Source organism: Amblyraja radiata, chromosome 26 (assembly GCF_010909765.2).
Source record: "Amblyraja radiata isolate CabotCenter1 chromosome 26, sAmbRad1.1.pri, whole genome shotgun sequence".
In the NCBI taxonomy this organism is placed as follows: Eukaryota; Metazoa; Chordata; class Chondrichthyes; order Rajiformes; family Rajidae; genus Amblyraja; species Amblyraja radiata.
This window is the reverse complement of record NC_045981.1, coordinates 20,368,969-20,386,480: the sequence shown is the minus strand read 5'-3', so window position 1 is coordinate 20,386,480 and position 17,512 is coordinate 20,368,969. Positions and strand designations below refer to the sequence as shown.

The 17,512-nt window shown below is 43.4% G+C and overlaps 2 protein-coding genes across 2 annotated transcripts; one reads left to right on the top strand and one right to left on the bottom strand.

Annotated features, from left to right (window-relative positions):
• Positions 1-755: 755 nt before the first annotated feature.
• kctd2 (potassium channel tetramerization domain containing 2) lies at positions 756-10,281 on the bottom strand. The gene is made up of 6 exons (XM_033044418.1): positions 10,043-10,281; positions 6,153-6,261; positions 5,120-5,211; positions 4,025-4,120; positions 1,685-1,810; positions 756-1,393 (listed from the first exon to the last, which is right to left on the bottom strand). Exons 1-6 carry the CDS (start codon positions 10,241-10,243, stop codon positions 1,364-1,366), a joined length of 654 nt encoding a protein of 217 aa, XP_032900309.1. The 5' UTR covers positions 10,244-10,281; the 3' UTR covers positions 756-1,363.
• Positions 10,282-10,302: 21 nt separating this feature from the next.
• Positions 10,303-17,508, top strand: atp5pd (ATP synthase peripheral stalk subunit d). Its single transcript, XM_033044420.1, has 6 exons — positions 10,303-10,378; positions 13,456-13,584; positions 14,875-14,971; positions 16,418-16,489; positions 16,595-16,657; positions 17,316-17,508. The coding sequence occupies exons 2-6, from the start codon at positions 13,463-13,465 to the stop codon at positions 17,445-17,447; spliced, it is 486 nt and encodes a 161-aa protein (XP_032900311.1). The 5' UTR covers positions 10,303-10,378; positions 13,456-13,462; the 3' UTR covers positions 17,448-17,508.
• The last annotated feature ends 4 nt before the right edge of the window (positions 17,509-17,512 follow it).

The window sequence follows — 17,512 nt, the reverse complement described above, 5'->3', positions numbered from 1 at the left end:
ACACAAAACTTTATCCTTTAAACTTTACTAATAAATACTGTACACTTAACTCCCAGAATCCTTAACTCCCAGAATCCTTAACCTGAAGGCAGAAATGTAAAAATGTAAACCCGGTCCTCTTCCATCAATCAGAGGCTTCCCCCAGACTCCTTCTCTGGAACGTTGCCGATTTTGGTGTCATGTCCCTGGGCCTCTGTGAAAGCAAGCCCCGCGATGTATTTTATACTTACAGCGCAGGTACTCCTCCCCTCGCACCAACGGCTCCCTGGGCCTCTGTGAAAGCAAGCCCCGCGATGTATTTTATACTTACAGCGCAGGTACTCCTCCCCTTGCACCAACGGCTCCCTGGGCCTCTCTGGAAGGAGCCAGATCATAGAAGAATATATTAAAAATATGGGAATACAACCCTGATCTATCCAATATTTACTGTGAGGAGATTTCTGTCAGGCAAGCAGGCCTGCAGTGGAAAAAGTAAGGATGCAGTTGCATGGTGGCCAAGAGAGAGTAGTGAGTTAATTAGTGTACATGAGCATCAGTGCTATAACCCATGTTACTGCAAAAAATATTTACTCTCCCCAGTGCTGTACCATTGTCACAGTATATACTTCCCATTGCAATACTACAAGTTATACAGTAATTTAATGTAATCCCTTTATGCTGTTACAGCAAAAGTAATGTTACTCTACAACTGTATCTTCAGCAAATGAATGTAAATGCTCTAAAGGGAACAACACAACACTTCAGTGAGATTTTAATGACAATACTGAGTAGTTTAATCATCACATTAGTGTCATAACAGTAGTGATCCAATGCAAGAGGAAAAATATAACATTAACATGAATACTGAATTTCACCATTCAATTTACACAATTACAATACTGTATCCTGCCCCTCCCGTGAAACGTGCCCTGAATTTATTGAGTGGAATCCATGCACATAATGCTCCACAGGTAGAACATAAAATAACTTTCACTGCGCACACATATCAAAATTAATGTGGCTCAGTTTCCTATTCACAGAGGAACAAGCAACATCACAGGTCCATTAAAGGCAATTCAATGCATTGGTTGGATATATATATATGGATATATATATATATAACACAACAACAAACAATGACACAGGGAGATTTGGCAGCCTTAACAATTAACTTTTGAGAGAAATGCCGTGAGCCTCTCGTAGGCTTCAGGTGAAAGGCAGAGAGGTTGATTTCTCAGTAAAACGAGCCTTCGAATCTTGCAGGCCCATGTGAACTGAAAGTTTTGAGACCAGTGTCAGAAGATGGCAAAGGTTCAGTGCTCCCAGTAAGCGGAGGATTCTTCTTCAACATACGGAATGTAAACAGCAATTCCGATCGACAAGGTCACATCCTTGAGCCTCGCTCTTGCAGAATCTGTTTCCAATAAATAGCCAGGATACAAGATCGTTAGGAGATTTTGAGTAGGAAAATGTCATCTGGTGAAACAGACTGGACTATTTTGCTGAATCTAAATACCCAGAGTGAAAATATTCCTTTTGTCTTGGAGTCGTTCTGACTTCACATTTGTGTCCCCATCTAACTCATGACAATTCAAAGAATATCTCTAACTGCCTCAACTTGACTATCAGAAATTAGCCCACCTTGTGGCGAATATGAAAAATAGCTAAGACAGAACAAGAGTCAAAGGTAAGGACAGTGCGGTACCTTGGCTTTCTCACTGGGCTCTATGACAATTCCATTAGTTGAGTTATTGAGCTCCCTGGAGACAACGCAGAGAAATTCAGCCTGATCTTCGCAGCCATAATTGTAGGAGGATCCAATGTTAATGAGCTGGGTAAAGGACCAAAACGTAATTAGTAATAATACACGCACAGAGCACCAGATAAATCACGCAAATCTTTCTTACATGTCTTCCTGAATTTAATCAAATTCCACCTCTCTACAAACAGTAGAGATCATTATACACAGCAGGTGGAATTTCTATTTGATATCCCAAAATCCAGTTATCTGAACAAAAGGTTAAAGCCTTGGTGCCTTTCAGAAGAGACATTAAATCACACTTGTGATACCAGTCTGAAGTCGTCCACCAAGGTTGCTGGTGTTGGAAAGCCCCAAACATCTAACATTTCATCAAATCAGATTGGGAAACTATGATTTTTTTTTGCTGCAGGATTGCTAGAAAGGCACCAAACGGTAAACTTTGTTATGAAATTTGAAAATTTTCTTTATGAATACTGTATCTACTCTTCACATTGACAACTGAGATTCCGCCTCTGCAGGGCAGAGATTGTAAATGTAGCATTACTGGAGGAAGATATTGAAATAGTTGTGTTCACAGTGGATGTGATGTTTATTTTGCTGGCTGTTTCCAGTGTAACATAAGCCACACATTCTACAATATGTTACAATGGATGTCTATCCATACAATGTGAAATCTGCAAGCATGTGAACATATGTCAAACCATACTATATATCAGCAATGACATCAACTTTCATGTTCACTTAACATCACGTATAATCTGGTCGATATATGCGCAAGCATGCGCATATGATCAAATTAATACTAGGGTAATTTATCATAAAGCTATCCTTCACTGGAGCAGTTGCTGGGAGTTTTTCACAAGCAATCCCCGCACGTCAATAGTACTTTGGACAAATGCACCCTAATGAAAGTATTTCATATAACCCTACATAGTATATATTTAGCACAGAAAAAAACCGTCAACCAGATTAATCCAGGCTGGTGATTATGCTCCAATCTAGACCCCTTCTTTCTCTCACTTACCTATTTGTCTCACATACACTATCTAGCTTCTTAAAGTTATCTGTACTGCTGCCATATCCAGTGAGGAGCAAATTCTCATTGCTTTCTGTCAAGTTTCTTTTGAATTTCCTGTTTGATTTCTTGGTAACAATCTTATATTTGTAGGCACTTTCCCACCTTGAGACCAAATTGGATTCAGAGCATTAGTTAAAGGTAAATGAGAATACTGATCGTGGGGGCCTATGGGCTGGCATGCAGCAACATTGTGGACCAGCAGTCTATTCCCACCCCCACATTACCTGCAGATCAAGACCCATTCTACACTAGTGTGTAGAGGGCCACATCTTTCTTTTACAAATCAAACCAAGAATATATTCCGACGCTCATAACCTCTTGAATCTGCCGAATGTCTGCCTTCCAGCATCTCCATGGCAATCAAATGGACACATTGTGCAATCTCTTTGTTGAAGAGCTAATTTTGCCTTTATGCTGATCATCCTCTCCAACACCAAAATTACTATCCCTTTGTTAAGGTTTGCATTTATCTCTGTTTATTATTGTTTAAGACTATGATCCTTCAAATCCCCTTTGTTTAAGCATGGCTAGTATTAATTTAGTTACCTTCACCATACTCTCTCAACTCCTGACGTACAATGGATGGCGCCAGCAATGGCTGCCTCGCCAACAGTCTGCCTGTCCCTCCCAATGAATGGTGGTGCTGGCTCGAAGGGCCGAATGGCCTCCTGCATTTATTTTCTATGTTCCTTCTTTGTTTTTTTTTTAGTATGTGTTAAATGTATGTTTTAGTGTTCTTTAGCGGGGGGGGGGGGGGGGGGGGGGGGGGGGGGTGTGGGGGAAACTTTTTTTAATCTCTTACCTTGACGGGGATGCAAATTTTTCTCCGTATCGTATCTCCGTCCGCACTGCGGCCTAACATCGTGGAGCTCGCAATCTCTGGTTAGAGAACAACTTCGGGAGCTCCAAGCCGCAGGAGCTTCGACCGCCCCGATGCTGGGGCTTCGATCGCCCCGAATGCGGATGGTTCGACTGCCCCGACCGCAGGAGAATAAAGAGGAAGAGGATTGGACTTTATTGCCTTCCATCACAGTGATGAATCTGCTGTGGTGGATGTTTATGTTGACCTTTATGTAGTTGTGTGTCTTGTTGCTTTTTTTTTTAGTATGGCTGCATGGTAATTCGAGTTTCACTGTACCTTAGTTGGTACATGTGACAATAAACTGACCTTTGAACATCCTTATGATTGAAAACTGAGGTGCTACCTGCTCAAATTTCCATCCGTCCGACATTGTTGAGACCATTTGCGTGAGTTCCTCCTCCTGACACTGTAGAACACGGTAAACGTGTTTCACTGGACCCTGTAGTGTGGAACATCATAAACCTATTGTGATTTCTATTCAGATATAAAACAGCCAGCTACAAATGCTTAGTCTAATCTTCATCGTTGTAGCAGCCAAAGTTACATAATTCATCTTTACAATGAGACAGGATGTGATGACTACCCATGCACTAAGTGGCAACTAAGGTATCTGGTCTGGGCCAACAGCCAATCTCAACATTGGATCTTACAAAAAATAATTTTAGGATTCTGAAGAAGGATCTCAGTCCTGAAACATCAACTCATATTGCACCTTTGTAGATTCTTTCCAGAAGCTGTTGAGTCACCTTGAACCACTGGAGCGCAAATTGTCATGGTTTTTCTACAATGTTGTTAGTTATAAGGTTCCAGCATTTTAACTATCTGATTGTGAATGAAGCGTGTTATACATGTAACTCAAAAGATGGGTGCATTGGACAAGAATTTGGAGTTGGTATCCTCATTCATTGGTTGCGATGTTTCTCAAGGATGGTAGAGATAAGAGAAATTGGAGCTGATGTCCAGGAAGTTTTGATAAGATGCTGTGATGCAGGTTACAGATAGTATACATTGCATCACAGTGTGCTGGTGCTGAAGGAAGGAATATGTGAAGTTTGTTTTGTCCTGCATGGTGTTCAGGTGGTTCCTTCTGATTTTGGGTAGTCTTACATGTGCAATATGCTGCTGATCAATACACAGAATTCCTTTCTAGGGATGATGAGGATGGGGTATTGGGTGGTGCTTTGTCAGATTATAGATTATTTTGAGTTGACAAATCTGGCCCTTCTTCTTCTTCTTGCGTATTGCGTGTACAGCCTAAAGTTGTAAGACAACTTGTTCTGTTTGATCTTCTGATTGTGCACGTCAGGTTGACTGCATTCGTCGAAACAGGGTGGACCACGTGAAGGTTGCAATCTCCCACCCCATCTGGCCCTTCAACCAAGCAGACCAACTGTTATTTCGTAGTTTCCAGTAAAGCAAACAGTCAAGTTCAGCTCACCTGTGAGGTCCTGTTCTCCAAGTCCCGAATACGTTCTTTGACTAATCGGACAAGTAAGGCAATATTATAGAACTCTGCCTCCTCCAACACCCCTGGATAAACACAATACGGGTTAGGAAGCATTTGGCCAGAGTCCAAATCCATTAGAACATCATGCCAATGACCACTCAGCACTACCTCGATAGAAGATTTCTATCAATTTGGCAGTTAGTCCCAGTTCTAATCCTTCATGAGCATTCTGGTTAAAGATCATCAACCTCCATGTTAACTTAATTTTTCTTCCTCCACAGATGCTGCCTTGTGATTATTTCTAGCATTTGTTTAGATTTCCAGTAATTGCAGTGCTTCACATCTCACAAGTCCAGTACTATATTTTTCTCTCCCTGTCAAGATGAACCTCCTTCTATATACACTATCTCCAAACAGATCAGACATTGGTGACGTGTCATTCAGTCTCTCCCTGCCTGCACACCACTATAGATACTACTTTTATCTCTACCCTTTAGATTAGAAATCAAACAAGTTTTAAATTATTTAGAAGAGGGACGGGTAGAAATAATCCTGCAATTTAAAACTTGTTTGATTTATAACTTTCCTTCTTCTGATGAAAGGATATTAACTTGAAATGTTAACAGTTTTTCCTCAAGAGATGCTACCTGTTCTGCTGAATATTTCCAGTATTGACGGTGAGATTTTGTTCTATGTATGTTTGGCATAGTTCCACAGTTCTGTAATACAACTGACTACATGTCAAAAGTATTTTAGAGGTTGCGGAGTATGTTGAGGTTTCATGAGCTGTTAAGGTTCCAATGTAGAGGCAACTTCATAATCATTAAAAAAATAATGACCCACGCATTCCATCTGACTGGGATTCTTATTTTTTAAATTCAGTTTCTGTAAGCTTGTTGATCTAGCCCGCACGGAGCTACAAGTCTGTGTCCAGGTCTATCGAGGAGTCCAGTGTCTGAGTTACTCTCAAGGCAACCTCCCTAACAACATTCAGATTATATTTCAGCAGGTATTCAGTGCTCACCCTCCTCTGCCAAGTCCTTATTAATGATCAGTTTTCCATGTCGAAGATAGTTGAGGATCGGCCCAAAGTAACTTGGGTCTCTGTCTATGAGATAGGCACCAGTTTCATCCTACAAAATAGAGAGACAAAGCAGAGCACAAAATCATTTACAATGTGAAAATGGGATAACGGGTTAAGCTTTGCATATGGACAATGAGTAATCTTGCTTTAACTGTAAGTGCAGACCCCCCAATTAAAACCCTGGTTTTGGTGTTCTATCGTAAGTGGACAATTCAACAAATGTATCATCAGGATGTTAATCTAACACTGGAGAACTCTGGAGTGTAGGTCTGTCACTGCGGGCATACTGGCACACAGTATTGAGTACATAAGATCATAAGTGAAAGAAGTAGAATTAGGCCATTCGGCCCATCAAGTCTACTCCGCCATTCAATCATGGCTGATCTATCTCTCCCCCATTCATTTGCCTTCCCCATAACCTCTGACACCTGTACTAATCACAGAGTACAGAACCACTGGACAGCCAGCTATATCCTGCTATCAAATTACTTTTTTGATGAGTAGGTATTCAGGTCCATCTTCCTCAGAAGGGGCTGGGAATTGGACTACAGAGGAACCGAATGCATTTCAGGAACCCAGCATAATTACCACACATAGAACACAAAGTGCTAGATTTAACTCAGGAGGACATGGATAGGCAATGTTTTCTGTTGGGACCCTTCCTCAGACTGATTTTAGTAGGGGGCGAAAGCTGGAAAAGAAGTGGGAGGGATTTAAAGGGACAAAGCCTGGCAGGTGATAGGTGGATACAGGTGAGGGGGTGGTTTGATTGGCAGATGATTGGACAAAGGCAAGAGATGAAAAGGAGAGAAAAGGGTGTCAGATAAGGAAAAAAAGTCATATCATTTGCATGGATTAGGTATAACCATCACAGAGACACGATCATGGAAACAAAAGGTATCATTGATCACCTGTGTGAGCGGTGGGATTATTGACCACCAGTGAGTTGTGCAGGATCACAGATCACCAAAGTGATAGGTGTAATTAATGATGACTGGTTTGATGGGTTGTGATCACTGACCACTGGCAAATTTACCAATCACCAATAAGATAGAATTATTATTCATCAGAAAAATGGGTGAAATTAATAAATTAAAAGCATATATTAAAGCTGTATTAAATGTATCTATTTGTGGAATCTGGATGCCACTGGCAAGATCAGCATTTACATATAGAGCAGTAGACTCAATTCCCTACTCCCAATCCTTCGCCTACGCCGCATCTGTGCCCAAGATGAAGTGATCCATACCAGGACATGGGAGATGTCCTCATTCTTTAGGGAACGGGGGTTCCTCTCTCCCATCATAGATGAGGCCCTCATTAGGGTCTCCTTGATATCCTGCAACTCCGATCTTACTCCCCCTCCCCCCCAGTCGTAACAGGGTCAGAGTCCCCCTAGTCACCTTCCACCCATCAGCCTTCGTATACAGCACATAATCACCCAACATTTTTGCCACCTCCACTGAGATCCCACCATTAGCCACATCTTCCCATCTCCACCCCTTTCCGCAGAGATCGTTCCCTCCACAACTCCCTGGTCAACTCGTCCCTTCCCACCCAAACCACCCCTTCACCAGGTACTTTCCCCAGCAACCGCAGGAGATGCAACACCTGTCCCTATACCCCTCGCCTGCGCGACTCCATCCAAGCACCCCAACAGTATTTTCAGGTGAGGGAGAGGTTCACTTGCACCTCCTCCATCATCTAGTGTTTCAGGTGCGGACTCCTATAAATCGGCGAGACCAAGCGCAGGCTCGGCGATCGTTTCGGCTGAACACCTCCATTCAGTCTGCCTAAACCTACCTGACCTCCCAGTTGCTAAACACTTTTAACGCCCCCTCCCATTCCCACACTGACTTTTCTGTCCTGGGCCTCCTCCATTGTCAAACAGAGGCCCAGTGCAAATAGGAGGTACAGCACCTCATATTTTGCTTGGGCAGCTTACACCCCAGCAGTATGAACATTGACTTCTCTAAGTAACCCTTGATTTCCCTCTCTCTCTCTCTCCATCCCTCCCCCTTCCCAGTTCTCTGACCAGTCTTACTGTCTCCGACTACATTTTATCTGTTTGCTTTATTGTTATTGTCTCTGAGCTAACAATGATCTATTCTACATTTTCCTCGATCTACATTCCCTTTGTCCTGTTTTCACACCTTACACTTCCTTATCTATGTATCTCCCTCTCCCCGACATCAGTCTGAAGAAGGGTCTCGACCTGAAACGTCACCCATTCCTTCTCTCCAGAGATGCTGCCTGTCCTGCTGAGTTACTCCAGCATTTTGTGTCTATCTTCAGCATTTATTATCTGTCCCTGATTACCTTGAGCATGCAGTTGAAAATCACTCACCGCTGTGCCTGGAGTTAAACGTGGACCAGAGCAGGCAAGGCACATTTGTTCCTGAATTCAAATTTCCCAGCTGTCATGTGCAATTTAAACTTTCATGCTCGAGGATCCATGCTTCGAGTAACTTAATGCAACTGTACCCATTATAACCAAAAATATAAGGAAGTTCAATAATTCCTAAAATGGATCAAATTAGTAATCGAGAGATACGTGGCATTACGGATTTCCTGGGAGAGGGGCTGGTATTAATCGCCAAGATGAAGGGAAGGTTTGCTGATCACTGGAGTGATGGGATGGAGCACTTGAATGTCTGTGCTTGTGCACCAAACAGTTGAATCTCAGAGGTGATGTAAGGGCCTCAAGACCAAAGCATGATTTAATTGAAAGTTGCCAAGTAAAGGTCGATGGAAAACTGTCCAGTATCCAGTCACAAAATAAAGCAGTAATGATTAATGGAGACCAATCGTCTCAGCCCACGACATTGCTGCATGAGCGTCTTGGAAACAACTGCCATCGTCTGCCAGAGAGCTGGGTTCAACTCTGATCTCAAGTGCTGTCTGTGTGGAGTTTACACGTTCTCCCTGTAACTGTGTAGGACTCCTCTGGGTACTCCAGCTTATTCCCAAATCCCAAAGACATGCAGGTTTATTGGTTAACTGGTTGCTGTAAATCACCCCTAGTCTGTAGAGAGCGGATATGACAGTGGGATAATGTAGAACTGGTGTGAACGGATGATTAATGGTTGGCATGGAAGTGGACTGAAGGGCCTTTCCATGCTGTATCTCTGAACTAAACCAAGGCTTCTACGACAACATTTTGCAAACCCCTGATCGATCGTGTAAAAAGAGCAAAGCACCCCACCTGCAGTTTTCACTCTAAGTGACACGTTATCATGACTTGGAAATGCATCACTGTCCATTCACTATTGCGGGGTCTAAATCCAGAAACTCCCTCCCCTGCAATGTTGCTGGAGTACCTTCACTAGAAGGAGTTCAAGAGGTGGCACCACCTCCTCACGGACATAAGAAATGCCGAGATCTTGTTAGTGATGGCTGCCTCCTGTAGGTTCAAAGGTGATTCAAAGGTGAGTTTATTGCCACATGCACCAATTCAGGTAGAGTGAAATTCGATTTAGGTGAACAAAATAAATTAATCACAAGGCAAATCACAATGACAACTAGTCCAGCAGGACCACTGCTCAGCATGGAGATGGATGGGATTATTTATTAGCGAGAAGTGATCGATTATTAATCACTGTGCAGGTAGGTGGGTTTATCGGTCATCGTGCAAACTGACAGGTAACTGTTATGGAGACGAGTGGGTCCCGCTTGGTGACCATGGAGATAACGGGCCGGTCGCCATGGGGCGGGGGAGAAGTGAGATGATTCGTTTCCATGGAGGCAGGCAGAATTATTGGCCAAGGCGGCGACGGGCGGGCGGGCTGGCGAATGTCCATGGCGACTTGTGAGAGCAGCTGCCGCCTTACCTTGTCCGAGTCCAGGTCCGGGTCCTCCTGGCACAGGCGGCACAGGAAGGATTTGGGGTCGCGGCACAGCGTCTCCTTGGTGCTAATGAAGTACGTTCCGCCTACGTTCAGCCGCACCCATTTTTTGCCGGATTTCTCGCCGAGTCCGGGAGAGTTGGCGTCATTCCCGGCCAGAGGCCCCGAACTCTGCAACTCCGCCATCACGCCGCCATTTCCGGAAATGACGCGGCGCCCGGGCCGGGCCACACGGGCATTTCCGCTTCCGCTCCGCCATCTTTGCGCCCTTGGTGGACCCCGGACCGTCCCCTGTCAGCAGCTGCAGAGAGGGACGTGAGAGGTAGGGCTGGGGCAGGGGCTGGGGCTGGGGCTGGACGTATGTGGGCGACGGGGTTTGGGGATTTACCCAGATGTCTTAATTATAGAGGTTTCATTATCTATACATTACTGGTAAGATAAGCATGTATTGCCCAGTTCTCCTATCTCCTGACGCTGGTGAGCCGGCGCCTAAATCCTCTGCTGAAGGACTAAACCCCGGAACACCAGGCGTTCCAGCATTTATCATCCGAGCGTGCTGAAGGACTGATGATTTCACTCCAAGTCGGGGTAGTGTGGCGTCTGCTGCTGACGGTGTTCCTATCATCCTGCTTCAGTGCTAATAATGGTATATTTTGTCGACGTTGTGTGGGTGGTGGAGGTAATCATTGTTTAGTGTGATGGATGGGGTGCTAACTGAGGGGGCTGTGAAAGCATTAAGCTTGGGAGTTCCAGGTCCCTGGCAGCATTGAGCATCTTGGGAGATGCTGGTGCTGCACTCGTCCAGGCAGTTTGAGACTCATCACTTATACCGTGGTATTGTAAAGACCCTGGAGTCACTTACACAGGGTATCTAACCTCTGGCTGGTCCAGTTAAATTGCAGTCCATTGGTGAGCCCCCCAGGATATTGATGGAGAGGGATTTGGCGAAGTTAACGTCATGGTAAATGCTAAAGTCAAAGGTAGGTGGTTAATAAATGCCCACGTGCTGGACAATGACCATCCCTATACATTTTCACCATGTAGCTTTTTATATTCACTGACATTGATGTTGCAGAGTTCCTTACCATCAATATCTCAGGTAGTGTCATTGTCACTTTAAACATAGAACAGTGTAGCAGAGAAAAAGACCCTTTGGCACACAATGTCTACACTCACCATGATGCCTATCTAATTAATTGCATCTGCCTGTATCAGTCCATTCCCATTCTGTTTATGTTTGACTAAATCCCTTAAATGTTGCTATCATACCTGTTCCTACCACTTCTCTGGCAGTGTGTTCCCAACAAAAAAGCAACTCTTTGTACATCTCCTTTAAAATTTCCCGCTCTCACCTTAAAGGGAAGCCCTCAAGTATTTGACATTTGCACCCTAAGGAAAAAAGACTTTATTATCTACACTATCTATGCCTCTCATAATTTTATATACATCTATCAAGTCATCCCTTAGCCACAAGCCCACCAGAGGAAAGAATCAAGGCGTGTCCAACCTCAATCTTGCATCTAATACTCTCCAATCCAGGCATCATCCAAATGAACCTGTACTACATCCTTGCCAAAGTCTTGACATCCTGTCATTGTAGTTACCAGAACTACACACAATACTCCAAATGTGGCCTACCTACCGTTTTATTTAACTGCAGCATGAATTACCAACTATTATACTCCACACCCTGCCCGATGAGGGCAAGCATTGTGTACGTCTTCCTTGCCACTCTGGCAACTTGTGTTGACACTTTCAGAGAGCTACAGCCTTGTACTTCAAGATCCCTCTGTACATCAGCGCTCCCAAGAATCCTGCCATTTACTATATACTTTCCTCTTATATTTGATCTCCCGAAGCTCATCAGCCTACTTGTCCGCATTAGACGCCATCTGTTATTTCCCTACCCATGTTTCCAAATGATCTATATTCTTTGACCTTCATCCTCACTATCCACAACACACCAATTTTTGTTGTTTGCAAACTTATTCAACAGATGACCTACATTTTCCTGCTTTGTGTGTGTCACAAATAAGAGGTCTCAGCCCAGACCCTTATGGTCGCAGACCTGTAGTAAGAATAACACACCTGCACCATCCTCTATCCTCTATGATCAAGCCAATTTTTATCCAGCTCATTATGGACTTAAATCCTTTAGATTGTTTACCATGGGGACTTTGTTAAATGCTTTATTGAAGTCCATGAAGATAACATTCACTCCCCAACTGTCATTGAGCATCTTCCTAAAAAAAACTCAATCACATTTGTTGGACAAAACTTTGCTGTCAGCTCAAAGCCATGCCAATTTTCCAAATGCGGGTAAATCCTATTCCTAAGAATCTTCAGGAATTTTCCAACCTTGATTTAAGGCCTGTAGGTTCCTGGATTTTCATTGTTGCCCACCTTAAACGAAGGAACTACTTTGGCAATTCTGCCGTTTTCTGGGAGTAAGCTAAAGAAAATCGAAGATCTCGGTCAAGGCCCCTGTAGTCCTCTCCCTTACCTCCATCATTCCATCAGCCTCTGGGATCTTGCATATCTTAATGATTTGAAGAAATCAAACATCTCCTGCTCCTTAATATCAACCTGCTCTCAAATATCAACAAAATCTCCCTAATTTCACCATGACCCATATCCTTCACCTTGGCAAACACTGATGTAAAGTATTCATTTGCTACCTCACCCACTTCCTATAACTCCATGCATAGGTCCATTCCTTTGTTTGTGAGTGATCCTACCCTTTACCTATGTACCCTTTTAATTTATACATGAAATGCCTTGCTTCTTTTTGCCCTGGGTATTCCATGGTCCCTTTTAGCTTTCCCAATTCTTTGTTTAAGTTCTTTCTTGCTTCCTCTATATTCCTTAAAGAACATCCAATTTCTCCCCCAGGGTAGTCCCAGCCCCAACTACCTCCACTGGCAGCTTGTTCCATTTACCCACAACCCTTTGTGTGAAAAAGTTACCCCTCGGATTCCTATTAAATCTTTTCCCCGTCACCTTGAACCTGTGTCCTCTGGTCCTCGATTCCCCTCCTCTGGGCAAAAGACTGTGCATCTACCCAATCTATTCATCTCATAATTTTGTATACCTCTGTATCCTCCTGTGCTCCATGGAATAGTGACCCAACCTACTCAACCTCTCCCATTTAGCTCACACCGTCTTGACCTGCCAACATCCTTGTAAATCTTTTCTGAACCCTTTCAAGCTTAACAATATCTTTCATATAACATGGGGCCCAGAAATGAACACAATATTCTAAATGCGGTCTAGCCAACGTCTTATACAACTGCTACATATACAAAACCCTGGGGTTGTTGCAGAAGCACAGCATCACCAGTGTAGTGACAGTGTTTTTTTTATTTCCCCGGTGTCACATTGTCTGATTTTCTCTAGACGGCAAGGATGTCGAGCCGCAGAGTTGCCGTGAAAGCTGTCGACTGGATGGCGTTTGGTGAGCGGGTCCCACCAAACCAGAGAGCCATGTTCAATGCACTGAAAACTCGAAGTGACGCCCTGTCTAGCAGGTGAGTACCCTGTAACCAAATACACATCCGGTGCACACGTGCCCTGCATCCAACCACACCTCTGGTGCACACATGTCCTGTAACCGACTACACCGGGCAACACGCAAATTCACAGTTAGTTAATTTTATCACTCCAACAAATAATCTTTTCCTTCCCTCCGCAGTGAATAAAGATACTTTCCTTGGAGAGGGAGAGAGCGTGGCACCCTGCACGTGCATTAAATGGTTCAGGAGAGGTTCAGCTCGGGTTGGATACAGGATAAAGCCTCCATTGTATACCTTCCCAGGACAGGTAGTTCAATGAATGGCAATGAATTCATTGAACTATATGATATGCAGCACCAAAGCAGATCTTTAGGCGAGCTAATCTGTGATAAGGTTTATGTATCGCTTTGGGCATCCCCCATCCTAATCCTAACAGATGAATCCTTAAACCTTGATTGCTAAATGGGTTCATGGTATTGATTAGATAGACACAAAATACTGGAGTAACTCAGCAGGTCAGGCAGCATCTCTGGAGATAATAGGGTGACATTTTGGGCTGGGATCCTTCAGACTGATTGTAGTGGGTGGGGGGGGGGGGGGGGGGGGGGGGGGGAGAGAGAGAGAGAGAGGAAACTGGATGCAAGGGGTAAATAAACAGAACAAATCAGGGCCGGCAACGGATGATATCAGGCAAGGAATTTTTCTGATAAGCCCATTGATGGATAGAGACGGTGCAAGCCCAAGAAGGATACATCGTTGTGAACAGTGGAACTAATTAACCAACTTTTAGTGGAGGAATGGGTGAGGGAGAGGACCACCCCCACCCCCCCTCTCCACTAAAAGGCCAGGCCTGATTTGTCCTGTTATTTTTCTTGCTTCCACTGCTCCCCATCCCGCCACCACTACAATCAGTCTGAAGAATGGTCCCGACCCGAAATCTTGGTTTTGTAGTAAAGAGTTCTAGTCTTTCATCGACTTTCATCTACTCTTGATACATTTACTTTTGGATTCCCTGTTTGATTATATTATTTTATTTCTTCAATTAAAAAAAACTGCTAAAGTTACCAGTTCAGAACCTGGTTTAGATACAACAGATGATAATGTAGAGAGAGCTTTTTTTAAAGGGCTTAAAGTTGACCATTGTGTTCCAATAAAGACAAGTGCATTAATATTCCCAATGCAAGAGAACAAATACTGCCGGTAATGTGGGGAGAAAGAGCTATTATTCAAAATTCACATAAAGACGAGTATGCTTTTTTGAGCAGTTTTCTAGTTGTAACCCCTGGATTTTATATTTTGCTATAGGTTGACAACACTTCCAGAGAAACCTCTGGCCCTTGACTGGAGCTATTATAGGAACATTATTGCAAAACCTGGAATGGTGGATGAGTTTGAAAAGAAGGTAAGAAGACAGCTTTGCGTGAGTTTGGAAAACTGAGTCTTTGAAAGAGCAGGGAAAATCAAAGGACAGCTTCCTGTGTGTTTTGTTTAAACTTGCACATCTTCAGCACACATTTAAAAGGGGAATTTGATATAGACTCAAAAGTATAACAAAAAGTAGGAAACGGCATGTGATTTAGTGACATCAACCCCAAAGGCCTGTATGAAAATTGAATGCATTCTTAGTTGTTGAGGTAGATCCTGCATTTCCATCGCTTGGGATTAGTTCCTCAAATCAGCAAATGTAGAGTGATGAATACCATCTACAGGTGGGACATCAACCTCTAAGTCACTGTAAAGTACAACTTGCTTCCTTTAATTGAGATTACAGTGCATTTAAATTAAGAAGCAGTCATCACACCTGACTGTTTACCATGAAGGCAGGCTATTTCAGCAAAGCCGTTTCTTGGATCAAATATGAATCTTTGGCTTGTGGCAGGGACTAAGGGTCCCAGCTGAGTGTCAAGGCTAATCACAATGTATCATCCAGTTCAGCCCCACCAATCAAACTAGTTCATTGAGTTGTCATAGAGCTGGACAGCATGGAAACAGGCCCTTTGGCCCAGATCGTCTCTTTGCTGATTGAGTTGACTAACTGGGCTAGTTAAAGGGAGCTATCTGTACCTAACAACCTATTCTGCATTCTAAACAAAGGGGAATGAAGGGCAGATAAGGACCAACAGGTCCTCCAGTTGTAATATGTGGAAGACCCTGACTAGACACTTCCTACACCTTGCTTCCATTGCAACAACATGAATATCCTGGGAGAGGTAAAGGAAAAGAAAGTCAGCCCCAAAGGAAGAGGAAAAAATCTAGTCACTTCCACTCTGTCACCCATTATGGCAATCAAAACCAGATCAGAAGATTGTGTTGCACATGCATATATTAAATGGCTCTTGTGAATTCACATCTAATGTGGCCTCACCCGGACAGGAACGGGCAGTGGTCCTCCGTAAACATTTGTAGAGTCAACACTGACCACATTGGCCAGCAGTGGTTTACTGTTCCACCTAGGTGCATTTAAAAGGAATCTTGAATAGCAAGTAAGAGATGAAGATGGGATGGAGGAGGAATGTGTGGACCTGATGGCTTGGGTTGACTGGCCTGCTTTTGTGATGCCTTCAAAGTAGTTCTTGGTAATATTCATGTTCTTGTGGATTTGTTTTTAAACTCCCACTGTTCCTAGTAATATAGCTATCTTATTCCTACATAGTTCTGAATATGCAATTTAGTGAATGGGTTTGTGTTAGATTCCTTAGTGAAGCAATTAGTAATCATAATTCCCAGCTGTATAATAGGAGGAGAATGAGTTATAGGTACATCTGTGATTGAGTGATTGATTTACAGTTTTTCTCTCTATCCTCTCACACCCTCCCTTCTCTTACTCCCTCCTTCCCATTTACAACAGTACAATGCTGTAAAGGTTCCGGAACCCATTGACACACAAGGGGAGAAAATTAATGCTCAGGAGCAAGAGGCCGTGAGTAGCTTTTATTTGGTATTGATCAAATGTGCTGAAGAGTCAAATGGATTATTTTAATGTACTGGATTAACATTTGATTAACAGCTGCTTTCTATTCTACAGAATAAGAGTGCTCAAAGTTATTGCCAGGCTTCAAAGGAGAGGATTTCCAAATACGAGAAAGAGGTAATGCAATTGTCTCTGTCTGTGGCTGCTGAGGCCACAGGGTACAATTCACCAGCAATTTAAAAAATACAAATCAAATGTAGGTGTTGGAAATATGATACAAGAATAGAAAATTTTGGAAATATTCAGCAGAGCAGGCGGTGTCTGTGGAGTGAGTCAATAAGTCATTCACTTCCTATCAGAGCCCCAGTCATCAACCTGAATCTGGATTAACTCCCCACCGGACGTGGGGGAACCGATGCTGGAGGGGGGAGAGCAAGAGGAGGAGCTGGCATGCTTTGTAACTTTGTCAGCGCTGTAGATGGCCGCTATTTGTATACATTGGGTGTGCAAGCAAAGAATCTTATGTGACAAAGTATTCCATTCCATTCCACTGGCTACACATCTGCATGGGTTTCATTACTGATGCTCACTATGCTACAGATCTGCTTGATGGGTTTGTGGGGCTCCATGACATATGTGCACAATTAATGAGTATACTTCAAGAAGAGTACAAGAACATGAGGCCAGAACATGACTCATGGCTTGTATAGCTTGGGATGTGTGGATGGAACTAGCAGGATGTACAATCTCACTATGAATTGGAATTCCCATGAGATAAACCTGTGACACCTGGTTATTGCCCATTTTCTCACTTATTCCACTTTCTGTGTTTCAGCTTGCGAAATTCAAAAGCATGGTTCCTTTTGAACAGATGACTTTTGACGATCTGAACGAAACTTTCCCTGAAACCAAGCTGGACATGGTGAAGTATCCCTATTGGCCCCATAAGCCCATCAGTGACCTGTAATTGTCCCTGTGATATCTGCAGATGTAATTCTATTATAAAATAAAGCAATGTTCAATGTTGAGTGA